Source organism: Mercenaria mercenaria, chromosome 13, assembly GCF_021730395.1.
Source record: "Mercenaria mercenaria strain notata chromosome 13, MADL_Memer_1, whole genome shotgun sequence".
NCBI classification, from domain to species: domain Eukaryota; kingdom Metazoa; phylum Mollusca; class Bivalvia; order Venerida; family Veneridae; genus Mercenaria; species Mercenaria mercenaria.
In genome coordinates this window covers 1,429,262-1,453,119 of record NC_069373.1, presented here as the reverse complement: position 1 = coordinate 1,453,119, position 23,858 = coordinate 1,429,262, and the positions used below count along the sequence as shown (strand labels likewise).

At 33.6% G+C, this 23,858-nt stretch overlaps 1 protein-coding gene across 2 annotated transcripts; it reads left to right on the top strand.

Moving 5' to 3' along the window:
• The first annotated feature begins 11,013 nt into the window (after nt 1-11,013).
• LOC123530214 (alpha-(1,3)-fucosyltransferase C-like) lies at nt 11,014-16,027 on the top strand. 2 transcript variants are annotated; one of them, XM_045310958.2, is made up of 2 exons: nt 11,014-11,274; nt 11,412-16,027. In XM_045310958.2, the coding sequence occupies exon 2, from the start codon at nt 14,839-14,841 to the stop codon at nt 15,874-15,876; it is 1,038 nt and encodes a 345-aa protein (XP_045166893.2). In that variant the 5' UTR covers nt 11,014-11,274; nt 11,412-14,838; the 3' UTR covers nt 15,877-16,027. The 2 variants fall into 2 exon arrangements, with proteins under 2 accessions (XP_045166893.2, XP_045166892.1); XM_045310957.2 differs by having other exon boundaries at nt 11,412-13,987.
• The last annotated feature ends 7,831 nt before the right edge of the window (nt 16,028-23,858 follow it).

Here is a 23,858-nt window from a genome sequence, read left to right as displayed (position 1 = left end):
GCTTAAAAATGACCCAAAATCTGTGCGCAAATTTTTTCGACACACTCCGGCAAATGACACATGAGCTGAATTTTATTTTTAATGAAAGTTTTGATGAAAAGAAGTATTTTGCCAGATTTCTAAAAGTCGCTACAGAAAAAACGTAGCGAGTGTCCAAATTGTAGCGAGGTTGTTGGTGTGCATGCGCTCAAATGTAGCGACATTCCACCACAAACAAGTCCACACACACACACACACACACACACACACACACACACACACATACTGGTTTGTAACGGAATGTCACTACATGTGGCATACCACCTGAAACTGACTACACCGCTTTCTAGAGGTCGTAGACTAAAAATAAATGCACCATGTGGCTACATTGTCAAATGTCAAAGTATGTGGGGGTCGAAAGTATAACATTTTCAATTTTGAAAACTTTGAAATTTCACCTGAAAGTCACTACAGTATCACGTGATCAATCTGACACACAACGGAAACTGACCTCAAATGTGACACACACTTGCCTATCACTGCAGTCGTTACACACGCGAAACTCACTTCAGGTTTTGCACACACGTGTAATTCACTACTGTGTTTTCACACACGACGGAAACCGACGTCAAATGAAACACACTCGCCTACCACTACAGTCGGAACACACGCGAAACTCACTTCAGGTTTTGCACACACGTGAAATTCACTACTGTTTTTTACACACACGACGGAAAGCGACGTCATGTTAATTGATTGATTGATTGTTTTGGGTTTAACGCCGTTTTTCAACAGTATTTCAGTCATGTAACGGCGGGCAGTTAACCTAACCAGTGTTCCTGGATTCTGGACCAGTACAAACCTGTTCTCCGCAAGTAACTGCCAACTTCCCCACATGAATCAGAGGTGGAGGACTAATGATTTCAGACACAATGTCGTTTACTCAAATAGTCACGGAGAACATGCGGCCCGCCCGAGGTTCGAACTCACGATCCCGCGATCCGTATATCAACGCTCCTAACTACTGAGCTAAGTGGGCGGGCAAGTCAAGTTAAACATACTTGCCTACCACTACAGTCTTAACACGATCAAAACGCATTCAGTTGTTGCACACATATGTAATTCACCACTGTGCTTTTCTCGCAAGACGGCACCGACGTAAACTGAAAAACACAAAAAAATCACTTTCGTTTGTTATTTAAACCATTATTTGCGCGAATATTACCGTCTAGGTACGAATTATGCAATTAAAAAAAGAAAAGAAAAGGAAATCTGAGTAAACTACTCGTGATTGCGTTGACTGAATGGACCGCAAGGAGAATTAATCGCGGTGTGCAATTTGGTTATTCCCAGGTAACACTGTACATTTTTAAATTGATGGTCTCTGACCTACAGAGTTTATTTCCTACTATATCTATATGACTTTAAAGCCAGCAGGCATGAGTGTTAAATACTAAATACACCCCCTATAAACGACTGTACTCCCCTTCTTTCTGTTGCGACCGATCAAAACAATAAGCTGACCGCTAAAAGTTAAGAAGACCCATTTAAAAGTGATTAATGTGCTTTGTTGGTTTGTATATTTATAGTTTATTGAAAGCTGAACATGATTTTTTCTTTATATAATGTGATGGTCTGATTACAGTAAAAATTATTACAAAGAAACTCGATTAATCACTTATTTTGTCCTGAAATTGCACATTGTCGGAGTCAAAAGTACAATTTTGTGCTTGAAATATGATCTACTTTTTGTACATATAAGTCCCACTGTTTCGCGGATAAAGACAATACTACTTTGGTAAAATTAAATAAAACCATTGCTAAAACCTTCAATGTATTCATAATCATCAATGAAAGAGAATCGGTGTGATGGCCTGGCTCTATACATATTTGCTTGCATTACTGTACAAATGTTTGAGACTTTCGTAAAAAAGACTGTATGCCTGTTAGCAACTGACTAATTTGGTACATATCGGTTTTCCCTTGCTCCTGTAGTATGTCTTCATAATTATAAACCGCAAACGAAGTTTGAAGGGTGGGGTTATACAGGAGTCATTATGCGGTCTTTCTGTCCTGTCTGTATGTGTGTCCTCATAAATTTTGTCCTGACAATACAACCTCTCTCAAACTTCACACACACACATACATAGGCAATATTCCTCTTCCTTTACTTTCCTCTGTAAAGTCAATGCCACACTTCAGCTGTTAAATGTATAAAAAGTGTCCTTTTACGTGACCGTGCCATAACTTTTGTATGCATTAAGGGATTCTGAAATAACTTGTTACAAATATTCACTATCACGAATTGATGTGTAGCCTATAAGACACAGACGGTCGCCTTATCAAACATAGTACGATTAAAATCGATCTTAGGTCAAAACTGTGATACATGTAGCTGTTTTCTTGGAATATGGACACATTATATATGGTTTCCATTATGAATTGGTCAAGGATGGTGGAAGCAGAATGCTAATTTAGAACCGTTAGGCGGCAGCTCTAGCTTGTGGCAAGATAGAAATACGGTTTATAAGCGTATTTTTCCTCCTACCTTTATTACACATAAAATGGAGAATGCGCGTAATTGTAGAGGTTATATACCAGTGAAACACTTCCCATATGGTTAGAGTGTAAATTTGCCGCAACTTAACTTACTATACTTTCTAGAATTTCAACCCATAATATGAGCCGTGTTTTGGATGATATATGAGCCGTGCCATGAGAAAATCAACATAGTGGGTTTGCGACCAGCATGGATCCAGACCAGCCTGCGTATCCGCGCAGTCTGGTCAGGATCCATGCTGTTCGCTAACAGTTTCTCCAATTCCAATAGGCTTTAAAAGCGAACAGCATGTATCCTGACCCGACTGCACGGATGCGCAGGCTGGTCTGGATCCATGCTGATCGCAAACCCACTATGTTGATTTCCTCATGGCACGGCTCATATATCATCCCAAACTACACTTAATAAGCTATCAAAATATGAAATAAAACGGAGTGTTTTAAGATCTGTGGTGAAATGGCACCAACCCTTTGTAGACCGCATTCTTGACGGCACCGCATAGTAAACACCCATACTTTAGTTTTCTCTTTGTATTTACCATAAAGTAGCACAATTTAACTTGAAACTTGCCTTATGTTACTGAAAATACATTCTTCAAATGAAATAAGCCCCCATTTTACAAGCAAAGGTGCCAAAAAATCAAAATTGAGAATTTATTTTTTAAGTGTAAAATATGGGTGCTTGCCAAAAAGTTACTGACTGAATGGCGGACAGTGCAGAGCATCCGTGCAGTCTGATCGTGATCTACACTCAGTCTGGTCGCAAAAGCAGAATCAGTCGTGCCCTGGATGATAAAGGTTAATGCCTTCCACACACGCAAAAACCTTCCGAATATACTTGTGGTTATCTCGTGGATAATAGAGGTAATGGGAGACTACACTTTTATGCCATTATATAAATATTGCATTTCTGAGTCGGTGATATGAACAATGTTAACCTCGAGATATATGAATATCGGCCAAGGCGTAAGCGAGGTCTATATTCATATTTCGAGTGTTGAACAGTTTTCGTATCACCCTCTTAGGAATGCAATGTTCGTTCTATTACACCGAAAACATACGAAGATCAAAATGTTTACTGGTATATCAACATAATGAGTAAAGGCCACACCAAACTGAATATTTTTCTTTGGACTTCACCACTATATAAGATTTCACTGTTTCCATGTCAACAGTTCATTTTTGGAAAATACGAACATATTGAGGATAATCAGTCATATCTTGGTCAGTTTTGGTGATAATACAATAACAAATGTGTCAACATGGATCTAAGACATTGGCCTTTAAAAAGCAATATTTTTATTTTAATTAACTAATTTGCATATTCATGAATATTAATGATAATGTTACAAAATGACTAAATTTTATTAGAAAATAATATTTTTTAAGTTTTAAATCAATTTAAATGTACCAGACAGTTTTGATCTGATCTGAAAGTCTCTCAGTGTTTTCTTAAATAGTATTTTGTAACTTTTTTATTTGAAAATAGCACTGGCGCCAGATCAGAAAGAAAATGCCTCTGCACATGTTATACCCTACCCCTAGGTATTCTATAAGAACCATGGTCGTGAACGGGAAAATATACTAACCCATTTCAATCGCGTATTTCATACCTAAAACACGCAGTTCAGTAAATGTATACTACTTATATTAAACAAGTGGTAATTTATAAGTGGAAAATAGGTATGTTTAGCTAATTTGCAAAATATTAACCATAACCGCAACCAACATCTCAGGAACCAAGATACCACTAAAATTTAATAAAATTATATAATTAAATGTTATCAATAGAATAACAATTATGTGAGCTATATTGTTTGGAAATGAAATTTGAACACCTTTTGGGAGAAGGAATCAGTATGTAACATACTTTACACATGTACGTTACCATTTCAATAACCTTGTTTTGTTACATCAATTATTTAGAAAATATAGATCAGACAGCTTTGATCTGGTCTGAATGTCTCTCAGTGTTTTCTAGAATAGTATTTTATTACTGTAAAGGTAAATATTTTTTCTACATTAGGTATTTTAGCAAATTTAACAAATTAATCTATGTTGAAACAGACATCTCTGAAATCAAGATATAACTAGAACTGAACAAAATGATGAACTAAACTGTGATCAATAAACTTGTGTTATATTTGAGCCGAAGCACATGAAAATATAATGTAAATACTTATTTGAAGGAGGAATCTGTTTGTAACATACTTAACACATGTTACGTTACCATTCCAGTAATCTTTTTTTTATTGTATTGTTATTTTCTCAGCAAATGGTAGAGGAATATTTAGTTATCCAGTTGTTAAATACATCTACAAAATAGTAGAGCTCCATACTTTCCAAGCAATGAGATTTGTTTCTATAATGGTGCTTAAAAGTACGTTACCACTGTTCTTTGCTGTATTTAGAAATTTATATGAAGAAATCTGAACCATTAATTTCAATATAATGATAATTATCATGGATTTGTTAAATTGTTAAAGTATTAATTCTAACATTCTTTCTTCACTTTTGTCAACAAAGACATTATCTAAAACATTCATTACACATTCAATGTTCCTTTTTTCATTTCGAATTAATGTATCTATCAGTTTAATTATACTAATATCTGTTTCTTAAATATGTTTTTCTTTTATTTGATGGTTTCAATAGTGTTGCCAATACTTACATTTTACATTGATTATATATTTTTATGTATATGTTCTGTATATATTAAACGTGTATACATCCCTGCTAACATTCATACACTGATAATAGGGTTTCAATTTTGGGCTTCCTTTCATGGAAATAGTTTTAATAGAATATTCATCTCGTTTTGTGTTATTGTGAAGTGCATCAATGCTGTTATTTACGTAAGAAATAAAGCATTTTGTTTTTTAGTTTCAGAAACACATGTATTGTATTGAGATATTTATGGGCTTATTGATGAAATAGTCACTTAAGAAAAGCTGCACTGAACAAAAACTAAAAAACAAAATGAAATTTCAAATGCTTCAAGTAATCTTTAGATTTAAACTTATAAAATTGGAAAAAGCAGTCTAGACTGTGAATGATATTAAGTCTATAAAAACCAAACTGATAGAAAGATACTAAGTGCTGTATGAACGACACTAATGAGTCTGAAAACACTTTTCATTAGACTTTAAGTAGATCCTTTTAAAGCAAAGATCGCAACCAAGCGAATAGATAGCAAACTCAGTTTGATCATGGCTGTTTATGAGAGGTAATGAAGTGTGAATAGCACCTTATGCCTCCTAGCACTGGCTCAAGAGGAATTCTATTTTAGTAAGTATGGTCCAAAAGGACCAGAACATCAAACAAAACTGAACGTGAGAATGAGGATCTTATTTTTTATAACCATCATATGGCACTTAAAGAGTATTTAAGGGATAGCAAATTGTTTTTTAAGCTCATCCTTTTGAAGCATAACAACACAATCGAGCAAAATAATAATTGACTTGATTTGAACATGTCTGTTCGTTAGATGTAGTGAAATCTGACACTGCCCTCATACCTCTAGCACTAGCATTAACAGTGTTCTGTTATAGTGAAATTTTATGGATTACTTAAAATTTGAACTTAAAAGCAGATGAAATGTCTGAAAAATATGGAATGCATAAATTATGAGGCAGTAGTGTTACAAGAATCAAATTCTGCACGTCTTGATTAAGATGTTACTTTCAATGTTTTCACTTTAGTGTTATATAATATAGAATATTAAATTTGCTCTCTTGTTGATTATCTGTTATGAATAATATTTTGCTTTATAGCATATCATTCATGAATTAGAAAGCAAATGACAAAAGAAGATCATAGACTCTCAAAATGACTTTATTTTTATGAATGAAATTTGATTACACTTTGATTCTGAAGCAATTTGTATCATAATCTTGAGTTTCTTGCTACAGTTTGAATTTTTGACAAAGAAAGGTACCGGTAATGCCTTTGTCATAACCTTTAAGGTATTGGACCCGTAATAGAGTATCTCCTTTTTGAAGAGTATTCAATTCCTACCATAAACCTACTTTGACTGCAATTTTCATGGGGGCGTAGGTTCAAGCCCCACTGGGACCAAGTTTGTTTTTCCATATTTTCCTTTTTTTCTAGTAAGTTTTTACTTCTTTCAAGACTTATTATGGATGTATTGTACAAAAATGGGAAATTTTCATTTTATAAGCGATTTCTTGCTGTTCAAAGTGACTTTACCTCTGAATCAGGAGGGGTAGAGTTAGACATCTTTAAAAATACTGAGTTACGTGCGGTAAAAGTTCTCTATTTTGCCTTCATTCTTTAGATAACATATTGTGGAAGAAATGCAGGTAGGTTTTACTATTGCCCCAAGGTTATTTTTGAATGAAGTGAGCAAAATTCAAAACAGACCCACAGGATTCGACCTAAATTTTCAATGTTGGAGTTAGAATTCTGTCTCATAAAATCTGTTTACTTGAGACACCCTAGAAAAAATTATTTTTACAGTTTCATTTTGTGTTTTATAATTGTTTAACAATAGTTTGATGTTTCTTTTATCAAAATTAATGCTGTAATGAATTCTCTGCAAACGTTTTAGATATTGCCCATCACACTGAATTTTGTCTTTTCTTGAGCGTGTGGAAATACCATAAATTATACAAAATTTACAAAAAACGGTACGGTAAAAGTCGTTTGAAATTTGCAACACAGTGTGAAACATGGTCAACTTTAAGAATATACCAAGCAAATGCCATTTTTAAACGTTACTATTAGGGGTCCAATACCTTAATATGTAACTTAATTGATAATCAAACTTTTTTGTTATGATTGATGCATAGTTACTCTTGGTAGTGTTTCTCTTAATGTTACGGTATATCAAGGAATATTTCAACACATAATATGATTTAGTCCTTGTCTGTACAATTTAGAATACCAAAATATATTTTGTGCATTCTGTCATTCTTGTAAATGTTTCAAAATGTCTACAATAGTCTTCTTATTTCATATGTATAAAGTTTTTTATATTTCTTATATCTTGATTTGGTATCACTGAACCAATTTTGTCCAGCTGGTATTAGTTTTAAATCTAAAGTTCTTCCTTTAAATATCAGCATATTTTCTTTTGTTTATTAGTTTTGGTTTAGTACAACTTTGCAAAAGAAATTCAGTCATGTAATATTGAGTAGTTAATCTAACAAGTGTCGATTGATTCTGTACTCGAACAACTCATTTCTCTGCAGGCAACAGCTTAGTTCTTCGTATTGTACAGGTGGGTGTAAGTCTACTTTTATTAAGCTGACTTTAGACACGATGTCTTTTTTAATCGTCACGGAGAGCAAAGGCCTCATCCAGATATCTGACTCAGGACCCTATTATTCATCCTATAAAGCTAGGTTTCGTTTTGTATATGTTCTTTAAATGTTACTTTTTCTAAAATTCAAAAAGTATTTTTTTATGATATATGACTTTCACTAACAGGAAGAATGAAAATATCAGCTCTATGATCATAATATTATGGATGCACAGATAGATATTATTGCGTGGTTTATTGAAATTCCATCTAGAATTAGAGTTACATGGATGGTGCATTATATTTTAGACTATTTCTGAAATAACAGAAGAAAACCGCCTTAAAACTAACAGCTAACAGTTTAAACAAATCAGTATGCGACAATTTAGGCTTCAGCTTCTTTTTAAATATCTTTTTAAAAAAGCAGTGGTTAAGGTAACGTATTTTAAAGTGTGTTACGGAAACCATATCACACTCTCTGACAAGTAAAGAAGTATATTGTATTATCATAGTACAAAATAATTAATACTAACAAAGTTTATGGAATATTTTCTGAAAAATTGATGCAATACAACAAAGTTGTTGAAATGGTAACGTAACATGTGTAATGTATGTCACACTTTTATTCTTCCTTTAATAAAGTGTTAATTCTATGTCTAAAAAATATTATAGACCACATAAAAAAATGGTTTTTCATAGATAACAATTAATTATATCACTTTTTTTCAGTTTTAGGGGTTTCAGATTTTATTCGTTGTTTGTTACACTGGTTCATTTTATGCAAATTAGCTGAGCACATCCAGTTTTGAGTAAACAAATTTGCCACAAAAGTAGCAAAATATTATATTACAAGACACTGAGATACTTTAAGATCAGAACAAAGCTGATAAGTACATTTAAACTGATTTGAAACTTAGAAAATGTTTTTCTTTAGCAAAATTTTCTTATTTTTTAACATTCTTATTAATATTCATGAATATGCAAATTAGTTAATTAACATAGAGAATGCTGCTTTTTAAATGCCACAGCTCCATTTTGACACCGTTTTTATTGTTTTATCTCTAAAACTGACCAAGATATGACTGATTATTCTCAATGTGGTCGTATTTTCTAGAAATGAACGGTTGCCATGGAAACAGTGAAATCTTATATGGTGGGAAAGAGTTTTTTCATAAGAACATTTTTGATTTCGAAAGGGTTGGTCCTGCCGAACAATTTGGTACCTATGAAAAAAAGTCTAGTGGTGGGGGGGGGGGGGGGGGGGCGAGGGATGCATGGTAGACCTCATTGGCCCCCGTACTAATATGCATGTATGTACTGATTTATATATTTGTTCAGGTATGAAATATGTTGAAGTAGCTTTTATTTGATATTCGCAGCAAAATTTCACATTCCTAATAATGTGCAAAATAAATAGAATTAATAATTTCCTTCAAGGTTCGTCAAAGACGCTTATTGTATGTACTTCCTCATTGAATATGTTTTCTATATATCAACAAGATATAATCTAAAAGTTATAAAGTTATAAATCAAACCAAAATCGTTTTATATACCCTTTTATTGATGAACATACAGGATAAGGTTGTGCTTTTGCATTGAATTAAGCAGTTTTGGTAATACTTTAATTTAAGTTTGATGAAATGCTTTTGTTAAATTCAAAACGTCCTGATCTCTTTGTTATAAAGTAAATATTATTATTGAAGGACATGTTGTGAAACTAGTTTAACCTATTATCATGTTTTGTTATTATTTTGTACTAAACAGTCGCCCTTTAAATCATTACATGAAATTATTACTGTATATAAGTTATTCGTTAGAAGCGTATATTCCGCTAAGAACCTTAATTAATCCATACATTTTCTCATAATTTATGAGTATACACTTGAACATATAAAGCGGTAAAAATTAAATAATATCTGTTAATCATAATCATGATAAAAACGTTTAGTAAATCTACAATCTTTAACGCGTTTATCATTATCATTTCAATAATATTTGTATTGACCTAATTTAAGTTTATATGCTTTCGCAACAAAAATAAAATCTTTGGAATCGTTGACAAAATCTGAAAATAATTGGATTATATTAACATTAATAATAGAGAACTTATTTTCAATCTAAATATTTAAAACAAATAACCCACGCATCGTGGAGTCAAATTAAAAAAATCAAACATTTGCTTTATATACCTATATGCTGCATAATCGATGTCCTTACAATATATTTTTCATCAAATTCTGTTGAAAATCTTTGTTTTCCTAATACATTAAAAAACAACAACATTTGTCTACAATTTATGATAAGGGTTTCGCGATTTATAAAACCAAACGGAATACCAGTCAGCAAACATCACGTGATTTTCGAAAAGAGCGTACACGCATAGGTATCGCACACTGTTGTGACGTTTTGAAGCAAAAAAAACAAAAACATAAAATTAAGTCAGTATACTTAGTACATTAACAATGCAGTCAGTGATTTCTCGTTGCGGTTATGGCTTTCGTATTATACTTGTTCGATTCCAAGACCCGTTCAAGTTTGCCTTTATATTTTTTTCAATACAATTCAATGAAGACAAAATGAATAAGTAAAATCTAGCTCTTACACGTTCACTAGAATTATATGTCACAATTGACAAGTAATTATGTCTAAGTAATCTCCATCTTTAATATAATCTATATTTTTTAATCTTTCCTGTGATATTTTCAAACATATACGGGTTAGATTTATAACAATCATACACTTCATATTAATACAAGCATTGGATAATTCCAATTTTATACGAAAATAAGAAACAAAACAATACATTACAAACCAGAGAAAAAACAAACTTACACATGGTATGTAATGCAAAATAAAAAAAAATGGGGATCAAACTCCCGAGGACAAATGTAGCATGCCTTTAGCATATAGTATTGTTTTAATCAACAGCAAAGGTATATGTTTCTTCCGTGATACTTTATGTCAGGAAAAGGTTTGACTAAAGTATGCCATTGTCTATTCCCAACCGCGCATAAATTCAAATCGCTTGCAAGAAATTAATTACAACAGGACATTAATGCGAAATATATAAAAATATTTCCTAATTTCAAAATGAGCATCCAGTTTAAACCTTATTCTTGTATCTAAGTATATATTTATAGAATTTTACATCTTATAATAATTATGTTACCGTTGAAATAATCTCACGTTCATGATCTTTGTTTGACCATGCGCATGCGTAACTGGATAATAATTTTCAGATACAACGTTCTTGTTTTTACTAAAATGTCATTTTCTGAACTATTTGCGAACGAATAACGGCTTCTTTCTTAAAATGGCAATAATTTATGTCAAGTTCCTTTGTAACTAACTGGCCAAACATGAACAAAAAATATTTGAAAATATATCTTTTTGGTGTGTGGATTCTAGTGGTAGCATTTGGAAATAACTTGCTGATTCAATATTTTGGAAAATGTATTGGTTTACATAAAAAGGTATTTATACTTCTTTTTGGATATATTTCAATCGATCTCTGATGTTCATGACTGTGCATTTTAGTTGAAGTTTCGGTTTCTTAAATATTAGTAATCAGATTCTTGTACCACTTTATCGTTTTATTACACACTTTTAGGAGACGTCTACATCAAGCAGTTCTTACATGAATAAAGGCAATACAACTCAGAGAGAACTAAATTTAAAATACTTTAGAATCACATGGTATAATGTACCACAAATTTTAAATCTCAGACCGGAAGCTTTGTACAGTGGATTCGAGAGATGCAACTACAGCAACTGCAAAATGTCCTTCAACAAAGTCGATGCAGGATACAGTGATGCCATTATTTTTCACGCTGGTTATAAATTTCCGCGTAAATTGAGTTTTAAACGACCAAATGGCCAAGTATGGATATTTTATGACCATGAACCACCATACAGATATAAAACGATGCGTCATAGATCGCTTCCAAACAACTCTTTTAATTGGACAATGACATATGATGCAAATGTTTCTGACATACATTTACCATACGGTGAGATTACCAATAAATCATACAAGGTAAACAGCAGTGAGGATGTTCTTATGCGAAGTAAAAACAGAACAGCGCTTTTGATAATGTCTCATTGTAATACTCCAGCTGATAGGCTTAGGTATGTAAATCAGCTTAAAAAGTTTATTGACGTTGACATTCTTGGTAGATGTGGTACTAATTGGTCCTGTGGAATCTTACATAAGCACGACAATTGTTTTGAAATATTAAATCGATACAAATTCTTCTTAGCGTTCGAAAATTCGTTTTGTAATAACTATTTTACAGAAAAAGTGTTTGACAATTTTGATTATGATACAGTGTTGGTAACGCGAGGAGGAAACAAAGGGCAGATAAATCAAATACTGCCAGATGGAACGTTTATATCAACAGATAACTTTAGAAATGCTAAAGAGCTTGGATTATATTTGAAATCAATTAAAGATGAAACGTATTTAAATATAATAAGACGGAAACAAAAGTTTACATCATTTAAAAGTTATGAATCAGTATATCAAAAAGCTATGTGTGAGATTTGCAAAAGAATGAATAATGCACATATCTTTAAAAAAACTATCAAAAATATTAATACATGGGCATTTTCCTCCAATCCGTGTATACCACCTGGGGACTTTTAATGTGCATTGTTTTCGACACGGTCTATATTGCCACTATGCATTCTCCAATCTGTCATTGGTTCATTATGTCTAAATCATTATTTCATCATGACCAATATTTATTGCTCGTTGACATGTCATTTCAACACACGTGCCCTTGTATTTGAAGATAACGTAGTTTTAAAAGCTGTGTCACTTATCAAATCCAAGAAAAGATTGTTATTTAAATTATTAGCATACACACTTAAGCCTTACTAGAACACAAATAATCCACGAGAAACAGTTGAAAAAATCATTATAATTTGTTGAAATATAATATTTGCATGGAAAATTAAATTAATGCAATATTCTGGTATTATCCCTTCTAAACAGTTTATACTGTTTTGATGTAGATTGTATAGCTAATTTCACTCTTCACATCTGAAATCTAACGCAATGAGATTATAAGCCAAAAGTTCAATTTTGCTTTAGATTCCTAGCGTCAAGCAAGGGAGCTACTAATACAATTTCTAATGTTTAGATATGAATCGCGCAGAGGTCGAACAAAATACCTCTTGCAATGGTCACAGACGCTTTACTACTATGCTACATGCACGACTCATTTGATATGAACTTAAATTATACAAATACGTTAAGCTGTACCAAGATAAAAGCCCTTGTGTTAAATAATCAAACGGATTTGTAGTCAAATGAAGAGAATATATATATTTTGAAACATTTATTTCTTCGATTGAACAGACACCGACACGATTATTTCATAAGGCGAAGTTCCAGCTGTGATGGTGGAGGAAGACCCTAAGTGCCTCTTCGTGATGAAATAAAGCATGGAGGATACGACCACCGACGTTCCGTAAGCCAGTTGGATTGCTTCTTTACATGAATAATTCAAAGCCGTAAGTGAGGTTCGAACCCACATCTGCGGGGTCAAATGATATATGGCAAATAAATGCTGAAAGTTGAACATGACCAGTTTGCTTTACCTCAGCCTATTTGTAAACGGTGCGAAAGCTAAAAATATTTAGGTTTTGACAACTTACAAAAATGTTGAATTCCCTTACTTTATTTAGATCTATTCATAGTAACTGTTATGTTTGTAATTGGGGCATATATTAGGTACAACTGAAAAAAGAGCATGCAGTAAAAGACATGTGTGTGCATACCAAACATAAAGGGTCGAGCAGCATTTTTTTGAGTACGTATTTTTTTTTTCTTTTTTTTTCTTTTTGGAACTGTTTCACAAACATGGAATAACCGGGTATTTTTTTCATCTCAACATATCCAATAATAATAACATACATTGACATTTGAGTATGAAACAATATATGAGTTATTCATTTATACATCTGAGCATCACCTTCTTTGTTACATAGTGTTTTATTTTCATTGTGTAACCATGTAGTATAGATATTATATAAATCAGAAAAAAATGTTATTTCGATATAAAAGAAAATTCATATAGTTTTATTCCTTTCGTAGATTTGTTTCAAATTACATACATTTTGTATATGACAGGATCAATTTATGCTAGAAATATTGCACAAATAAAACAATGTGTCACCGATTGTTGTTTTGTGAAAAATTTGTTTTGAACACACCCACAGTTGCTGAAACTGCTAGCGATTTTTCAACATTTTCATAATTTTCTGCTTTTTTATAAATACAAACCAAAGTATGAATCAAGACAGCACAATAAGTTTATTCTTTATACTAACTTTATTATGGACTTATTTGATATCAGAGTTATATTTGTAATACTATATCATTACAATAATGGGTATAATTGAAAAAATCCTGTTTCATATTCATTTTTATTAACTTTTTTCAATGAAATATAGACGTAGTAAAGACTATTTTTTTATTTGAAAAAAAAAGTACTGTTTCATTGTTTCTGTTTTCCTTATGTACAGATAATGTTATTGTGAACATTAAAATGGCCAAAAATGTATGGGTCACCAGGCTAAATTGTATGCTAAGATGGCTTAAATATAATGCCGGTTTGGATGAAAACATGGCCCGAATCTGACCAAATTGATTATATCTGATAGAAGTTAAAAATTTGTTAATCATTTCTATAATTAAACACTAAATGATCTGAAAGGAGATATTGTCTTATCAATAAAAAGTAAGTTGTCTAACATTAAAGAGTTTGAGATTTCAACCTTCGCCTTCCCCAATCAACGTCGCTTGCGAAGTTAACGTATGAAGTTGAAGTTCAATTAAAATTCCTTGAGATTTCAAACTTTACAATGAACCTTACTTCATTTAATCCCCCCTTTCAATTTATCCGTAATTATGATCGTTTTTTCGTGCATTTTAACATCAACGGTATAAAACGGTATTGTAATGCTTGAATATTTTGACCTTAAAATAATCACTTCGTAAATTTAGCAAACTTTATAACTTTACATGAAATATGGAAAAATTCATTGAATATTCCGCAGATATTGACGACGATCTGTTATTGCTATTGCATTGTGAAAAAACAAGTAAAGGATTATTTTCAAAGGACTTCAATTTAGATACATTTGGACAAGATGAGTGTTCTAGTTTATTTCGATTTGCCAACGACGATTTACACCATTTGAGTTCTGAATTACACATTCCTGAAAAATTTGTTGCCTCCAATGGGACGGCAGTGAGTGGGATAGAAGCTCTCTGCGTAATGTTAAAGCGATTGTCGTACCCAAATAGACTACAGGAACTGAGAGATTTTTACCAAAGGCCAGTATCTGAGATAAGCTATATTTCGAATTCATTGACTGACTTCCTATATGACAATTATGGTCATCTTCTCTCTGAATTAGACAGAAGCTGGTTGTCTGAAGACAACCTCCATGAATTTGCAAATGCCATTTTCAACGCAGGTTCACCATTAACTAACTGTTGGGGATTCATTGATGGAACTGTAAGACCAATATGTAGGCCCTTCGTGAATCAAAGGGAAGTATTCAATGGACATAAACGTGTGCATAGTCTAAAGTTCCAATCCATAGTTACACCAAATGGCTTAATTGCTAATATGTTTGGTCCAGTTGAAGGGAGGCGGCACGATGCCGGTATGCTGAGGGAAACTGGACTTTTAGATACATTGCGTCAGAAGATGACAATGGCTGACGGTACTATATACTCATTATATGGTGACCCAGCCTACCCTATCCACCCTCATTTGATTGGACCATTCAGAGGACACCGTCTCTCAAACGAAGAACAGGTATTCAACACGAAGATGTCGTCTGTGAGAGTTTCTGTTGAACTTCTCTTTAACAAGATTGTTAGAAACTTCGCATTTGTTGATTTTTGCAAGAATCAAAAGTTGTGTTTACAGCCAGTTGGCAAATATTATGTTGTTGCAGCTATGCTATCTAACTGCCACACTTGTTTGTATGGTAATCAAGTTGCCGAAATGTTCGAACTTCAACCGCCAAATCTTCGGGAGTACCTTCATGGATGAATTTTTGAAAGGAAAACATAGAACTATGAGCTTTAATAAACTTTACTGTTGACATGTACACTTGCGTAAAACATGAAAAGAAAATCTAAAATTGTTTAATATATTGAAATAAGAAAGTTGGAAAAGGACTACAGTAATGTATGATTAAAAATAAAGTTCATTAAAACTAAGATATATTGTTAACTGTATTACCACTGGTATTTCATAACTAAATTGAGTTTTATGTTCTTATGAAAATGTTTAAAAGTAAAATGGACATTACATACAATTGTGGCATCAGAGGTGGTATAATACAGACAGACGGACGGACATACGGACGGACGTACAGATGGACAGAGTAACGGACGGACATGTGTGCGTCCAGACGGATGGCAACACAGACAGATGGATAGACGAGCAGACATACAGAGGGACGGAAGGACAGAGGAACGGAATGACATACAGGGGACGTACGGACAAATCATGATGAAAGTTACAAACACAAATAAAACAAGAGCTCGAACACGAAATGCCCCCCTTGATGCATTCAGTAATTGCACAAGGAACAGAAATTATATGCTCACTATAAAGAAAAGTTCTACCGTTTTAGGTCAAATCTGGCCTTGACCTTTAACCTATTAACCTAACAAGAGATCACAAAGTGATCTTGGCGCCCACCACTGAGCCATTTTTGAATGTTCCAAATTTCAACAGGTACAATTTTTATACCCGCAAGTATAAAATTACAGCAACAGTTATAAAATTATACCTGCGGGTATGAAATTGTAGCCGCTGGTACAATACTGCGGTATAAAATTATACCCGCGGGTACAATTTATATACCCGCAGGTACATTTCCAATTTATACCCGCAGGTAATACTGATGGTATCTGCGAACTTTTGACCCAAACGGTGTGTGTGTGTTCGGGTTTAACGTCTTTTTCAACATTTTTGCAGTCATATTAACGACAGTGTCTACTTGCAGCAGTGAGCACAATGCCCAACTTTATAGTGCTGCCTCACTGGAATATCACGACGTAGACACGTGGCATGATACCCCACCCAGTCACATTATACTGACACCGGGCTGACCAGTCCTAGCACTATCTCCTTAATGCTGAGCGCCAAGCGAGGAAGCTGCTAGTACCATTTTGTACGGCTTTGGTATGACGCGGCCGGGGATCGAACCCACGACTTCCCGCACTCGAAGCGGACGCTCTACCACTAGGCTACTGAGGCGGTTGACCCAAACGGTACGCCATACTTATCCAAGTCACCATTTGTCTAGCGAAACAGTCAAGAAATGTTAGGATAAGACGGAAATTGTTGCACTAAATAACATGGTGGGCATATACATGTATTTGTTTGAATATACCATCTTATAAGTAAAGCATTTGCAGATCCATGAATTTCGGTTATGGGGGACACCAACTTTAAAGAGGGGTCACCCACTTCGGGGGGTAGGGGGGTGGGGGTCATTGCGAGTTTCAAGATCGATTTTCTTTGCAAAATGTAAGAATCAAAGGGAAGATTGACCAAAAAATGCCCCTCTTTCAGGCTCTGGGTCCGTGCATGTAATGAATGTGGTTATCCCAAACGGCTAACAGGAACCTCACGCATCATGATATCATAGATCTGAAATTTTCTGATACTTCAGAATTATTTTCCGTCTTACTAGTACCAATCCATGTCTATAGTTAAAACGCATCCAGTACCATCTGTCGTATAAAGTGTCAGACAGAAACGGATTGTTTTATCTTGAAGTGAAAATAAAATGTTTCACCAAATGATAATCGCGCGTAATTATTTATTTTTCAAGTAAAATGACTGTCCTGTCCACAGGCACGGGTCCAGTGTATATTTTTTGTTTGATATAAAAATCCCTTTTTTTCACACAATTAACCTTTTATATGTTAGTCAAATGAAAAAAAAAGATCGATGACAAAACAAGAGGGCCATGATGGCCCTATATCGCTCACCTGTTATCATTGCACTTGAGGACAAGAAGGTCTTCAGAAAAAATATCTAAGTCCAAAGGACAGGAACAACAAAGTAAGAAATTTAACCAAACAGAAAAACAAAATTCTTACAAGGTACAGATATGTCAAAATACACCTAAAAATTGAAGGTACCATCCATGTTGTACCACAGAAAAGTGGTCTCGGGATTTCCCTACGGCCAATAATAAAAAGTTACTAAAAATAAGCTATTTATAGTAACGTAAAAGGGAAGTAATCAAAAAGAAAATTATTGTAAGTGAACAAAAGAAGGATCTGCCAAATAAATCTGTTGACATAAATGAAAATTTCAGATCAGTATCTTCATTAGTTATAATGATATACCCATTTTAATTTGAAATAAAGGGAGGTAATTTGACAAAAACTCAATCCATAGTTATCTACCCTGATTGGCTCAGTCCAACTAATGACAATAATGAAATTTCAAATAAGTCCTATAAGTACTTACTGATATAAATCCATTTTCACTACAATCAGGGGAGGTAATCAGATATAAAATAACTCTGGAAACTACAACTGGATCTGATTTGTCATGGAATCCAAGATTTATTGTTGTTGAAGATATTTTGGAAGTTTGTATCAAAAAAAACCATAAATGAAGTATCTATATGGCTGCAAAAGCCAAAATAGCCAATTTTTGACCTTTAAGGGGCCATAACTCTAGAACCCATGAAGGAATCTGGCCAGTTTAAGAAAGGGACCAAGATCTTGTGGTGATACAAGTTGTGTGCAAGTTTGGTTAAAATCAAATCATAAATGAAATTGCTATTGTGCCGACAAGGTCAAAATAGCTAATTTTGGTCCTTTAAGGGGCCACAACTCTGGAATCCATTAGGGGATCTGGCCGGTTCTACAAAGGAACTGAGATCTTATGGCAACACAAGTTTTGTGCAAGTTTGATTAAATTTAAATCATAAATGAAGATGCTATTGTGCAGAAAAGGTCAAAATAGCTAATTCTGGCGCTTTCAGGGGCCATAACTGTGGAACCCATAATTGAATCTGGCCAGTTGAAGAAAGGAACCAAGATCTTATGGTGATACAAGTTGTGTGCCAGTTTGGTAAAAATCAAATCATAAATCAAACTGCTATTGTGCAGACAAGGTCAAAATAGCTAATTCTGGCCCTTTCAGGGGCCATAACTCTAGAACCCATAATGGAATCTGGCCAGTTGAAGAAATGAACCAAGATCTTATGGTGTTACAAGTTGTGTGCCAGTTTGGTAAAAATCAAATCATAAATAAAGCTGCTATTGTGCAGACAAGGTCAAAATAGCTGATTTTGGCCCTTTCAGGGGCCATAACTCTGGGACCCATAATGGGATCTGGCCAGTTCAAGAAAGGAACCGAGATCTTATGGTGATACAAGTTGTGTGCAAGTTTGGTTAAAATAAAATTATAAATGAAACCACTATCGTGCAGACAAGAAATTGTTGACGGACGGACGGACGCACGCACGGACTGACGACGGACGAAGGGTGATCACAAAAGCTCATCTTGTCACTATGTGACAGGTGAGCTAAAAATCCGGTCACAGTATCATATATATGATACTGTGACCGGATTTTTTGTTATCGATTTTTTTTTCATTTTACTAACATAATAAATTATATAAAGTATATTTGTGTGAAAAAAACAACAGATTTTTTTTTATATTAAACCAAAATATTAACAATGGGACCGTGCCTGTGGTCCTGCCATGTGTCTCCACCAAGATTTCAGTCTTTGCTGCCAAGTATGTGGTCAGAGTAGATGTAAACAGACTGAAGTTTTAACTTTCTTCATATCACATCTTCTGACGTTCAAAACTTCACTTCGTACGAGAAAAAGGCTCTTCTAGTATAATCGATACCGCCTAGGGGCACAGTTATGCCGTAGAAGTTAAAGTTTGGACAAAATATCAATGCTTCTCAAAATCAGTTGATAACTTCATACTTTTAGGTTCAATTCAATGTATGTAGTTAAAATTGTTAGCCCTACAAAACTTCATTATTCTAATACTTAATGTTAGTGTTTCGCATCAAATTTAGTCTAATTATACGTATGGATAATCGAATAATTTAATAAGCAGAAATCCTGAAACAAAGCTTTTTATTTCACATAGTAATATAGAGAAGTATTAGGTTTACTTGATATTACATGGAAAACTTTAGTAGCAACGTCCGATATAAAAAAAATACACGCATATCCGTGACGTTTTACCCAAAATATATATGAGAGACGTTGAAGGGGAAGGCGAAGTTTGAAATCTCAAACTCTCTATTATATGAAAATTATGTCTTGGTACTAAAATGCGCTGTCAAAACACAGCCACAAATAGCAAGTGGCATGATACATGTCAGGCATGATAAATATCAATACAACATAAATCAGTATCAACATTTGATTATTGATAAAACTTATTGAAAAGTATTATTTCATTTAAGATTCCTAATACTTAAAATTGTCTGTTACATGTTTCAACAAATGTTGACTTCACTTCAATTATCCATTTTGTCGACTGCGCAGAAAGATGGGCATACAAAAGTTATAGAAATTCCCTTTTAATTACGAATTAAAATGTCATGTCAATGAAACACTGACAGAATGATAAAAGGGATTTAGTAATCGTCACGCGAGTGGTAGAGTGTGCATAAAATTCAAATGTGTTACGTTTCTGTTGCACGGCTACTCAACACTTGCACTATCACAAAATGTGGTGATAATGATATGAGCTGACTGCATTTTATTTTTCCAAATTGTACACAGACTAGTAAACTTCACATTCTATTTCTAATGTGGCGCTTTAACATAAGTGGTTGAGCTATGCATTATTTGTACTGTGTCCTATTTGGGCCACCTTAAATTCCGCACACGAGAAACATCAAACATTTTACTTTTTTTCCATTGTAAACGAGTCCAACTATCCAAGGTCTCATATACTTTAAACTACGTAGACGTGAAAGCTTTATTATATTAGTGTGTTATCAATTTTAAGGTACAGATCCTTAATTCTTGCTATCATGTGTAGCATCCAGTTTGGTCAGTGAGAACGCTTTAAATTCAGTCAATTTCCAAACATATTCCCGACAAAATCTTTTTTGAAAATACTATGTATATGCCATTTTCCCCTGAACAAAAACAAAATTATCTAACGTAATTTTGAGACATCATGTAAATAAGTTCTTTTAATTTTTACTGTGTTCCAGAAAGATTTACTACAATATTGATCAACTGTGTGTAAAAATTATTTTTAATGACTTTTCCAGAATGTTCTTTTTATTTTTAATATTACATGCAAAGTCTGGAACCTTTCATGATACATTAAATAGGTTGCTGTCTAACAGTAGGCCAGAACTTATAGATATTAATGAAAATTTCCTGTATTTCTACATAACTAAATATTACCAGTTTAGATATCTAACATTTGAAGGGTTGATATTTTATTGGACTTAAAAAGCTATCTTTGAAAAAAGGAATTATATTTTTTTAATATGCTATTTTTTTTTTTAATTGTTGTTAAATATTGCGGAATTAACTCTGACTGGATTTCAATTTGACCTGGACAGGAGTATAAATTCTCAATAAGATACAACAAAAAATGGTAGACTTATGTTAAGAGCTCAGTGTGCATCCTGCGGTAATGTAAAACACAGTTTGTGAAACGTACTTTGGTAGCAGCGAAGCTCGCGGGAGGAGCAATTGATATTCATAAAGCAATGTTACCTTTATTACCTAAGAAAGGTTTAACACTTCAAGGATATAACTATTGTGGACCAGGAACTCCTTTAGATAATGGACCTCCTGTTAAGGCATACAGATACTAAATAGAAAAATGACGCGAAAAAATGGCGGATACATATAGTCCTCAGTTTTTTCGCTGTGTAGAGTCATTTTCCTTATTTTCTTTGCATTATTTTTGGTAAAATCACATGACAGATCTATGCTTGACATGAAGATAGCATTTTGATCATGAAATAACACCATGACAAAATTTATACGTTATAACACACTAATTAGTTGTTGTTCTTTATTCTATAATTGACCTATTTCCAATGGCCACTTTGCATTTGAAAATTCAATTATTTCATCTTTTGATTCTTTTGGCCTTGCTCCCAATTCTCTTTTATAATCTTCCAGTGTTTTTTCAACTTCTTATTCAGTAGGTTCTTTGCTTATTTCTGTAATTTTTCCTTCCTTGTACTTTTTTGATAGGGAATCGATCTTACCCACTACGGTAACATACGAGGTTATCCAAACAACACATACTATCCAAATAAAAAAATATGGAGTTCCGGTTTAGACCATGGGCGTGCTACGACCCCGATGAAATTCGGGATATCACGGTCTTCATTAATGCTAATAAGCGTCCGTCAGATGAGTAGGCGAAACGCAATATCCGCACAATAAGATGTCTGCGACCCGAAAGAATATTCAAAGTAAGCTGTTAATTTTGTTGCGTTAGAAGCTAATCAGCCGGTAACGTGACTACACTGATATAATTTGTAATACAAACATGCTTTATTCAATACTGAGTAGCATTTTTAATCGGCGACATTTTGAACATTTTTATATTTAGAGTGAGAGTGGATACACGTTACACTGGCGCCGACATTTTGAAAATTTGAGGAAACAAAAACATTCTCCAACGAGTTCTTCAGCTCGGGGAATGAGAGAATAGATTCACCTTTGTGTCGCTTTTCAGATCGTATTTTAATTCCTTTCCGGTACTTTAGTTTCTTTGAACTTCTCTGTTACTAAGCCTATATCCTGAAATTTTAAAATGAAGAAATCTGTGATTTTACTTGCAGGCATGACTGATTAATGGAATTATTTTACTTTTATACAGAATATGGACGGCACTCCAGTACAGCATGTGCATGGTTGGACCTGTTGACATTTTTAGAAACGTGAGTAACTAACTTTCCATTGTATAGTAAGAATGTAAACAAACACTCCATAAAAAGCGTAGAAATTCCTTATTTTTTACATTTTTATTTATTCATCAATTTGAAATGGGCCTTTTAGATTATTATTTCTTAAGGCTCACTGCATGTATACACAGTAATTAAGTTGAGCTTATGATTCTGCCGATAAGCTGTGCTCGGCCTAAATACAGGGAACAGGATCGGCTTATAGAAAAAAATATAGATTTTAAACAGACTGGTAACATTGCCCGATCGGGCTTCCGACATAAAAACTAACATTTTTTGAAAAATAGTAAAGATATTTCTTTCAAACTTGGTTCATCTGTTCATATGACACAAATTAAAATAAAAATAACTTGGTTGCCTTCAGTTTTGGTAGAATTATTTCCCCTTTTCAGATTTTTATGACGCATAATTTTTGAAGTCCAAAAAAATTATGTGTTAATGCATTACCTTACGCTATTGGCGTTTGTTTCGTATATTCCGCACTCATTTGACACCGTGCAAATTGTCAACAGTCGGGATAGCGTTGATAAGCGCAACTTGGTGCAGACATGCAATTCGGCTCGATCTTTGGAATATATGTAATACTGTTTACATGTCGTACTGATACAACCACATTTTAAAATAAATTCGTATTGATTCGTCCACATTTTAAAAAAAAGTCATATCTGATCCCTAACAAGTTAGTAATTACAAAAATACAGCCCTTATCTGGAGTTCTGAAGCATGCTCGATTAGTTGGTCAGAATTATGAAGGAATTGAATTCAAACTGTTCCATAAATGCAAGAGTTTAAGAGTTAGTCAACCATAATCATGCAGAAGATGTAATTACTTTCACAAATCACAGGGCTCAAATTTTGGACTCGCTAAATGCAAGTCAATTTCATGGAATGCAAGTTAAGATAAAAATTTCACACATTTATTTTGCAAATACAAATAATAGTCAAAATTGTTGCGGTTTTTGTTAATGTTTGTAGATTCGCTTTCATTTGAGGATAACAGAAAACACAACATCTTTTTTGGTTAGCCATTTTTTGTTGAATGGATTACTGATTATAAAGAAATGTAGAGGTCTA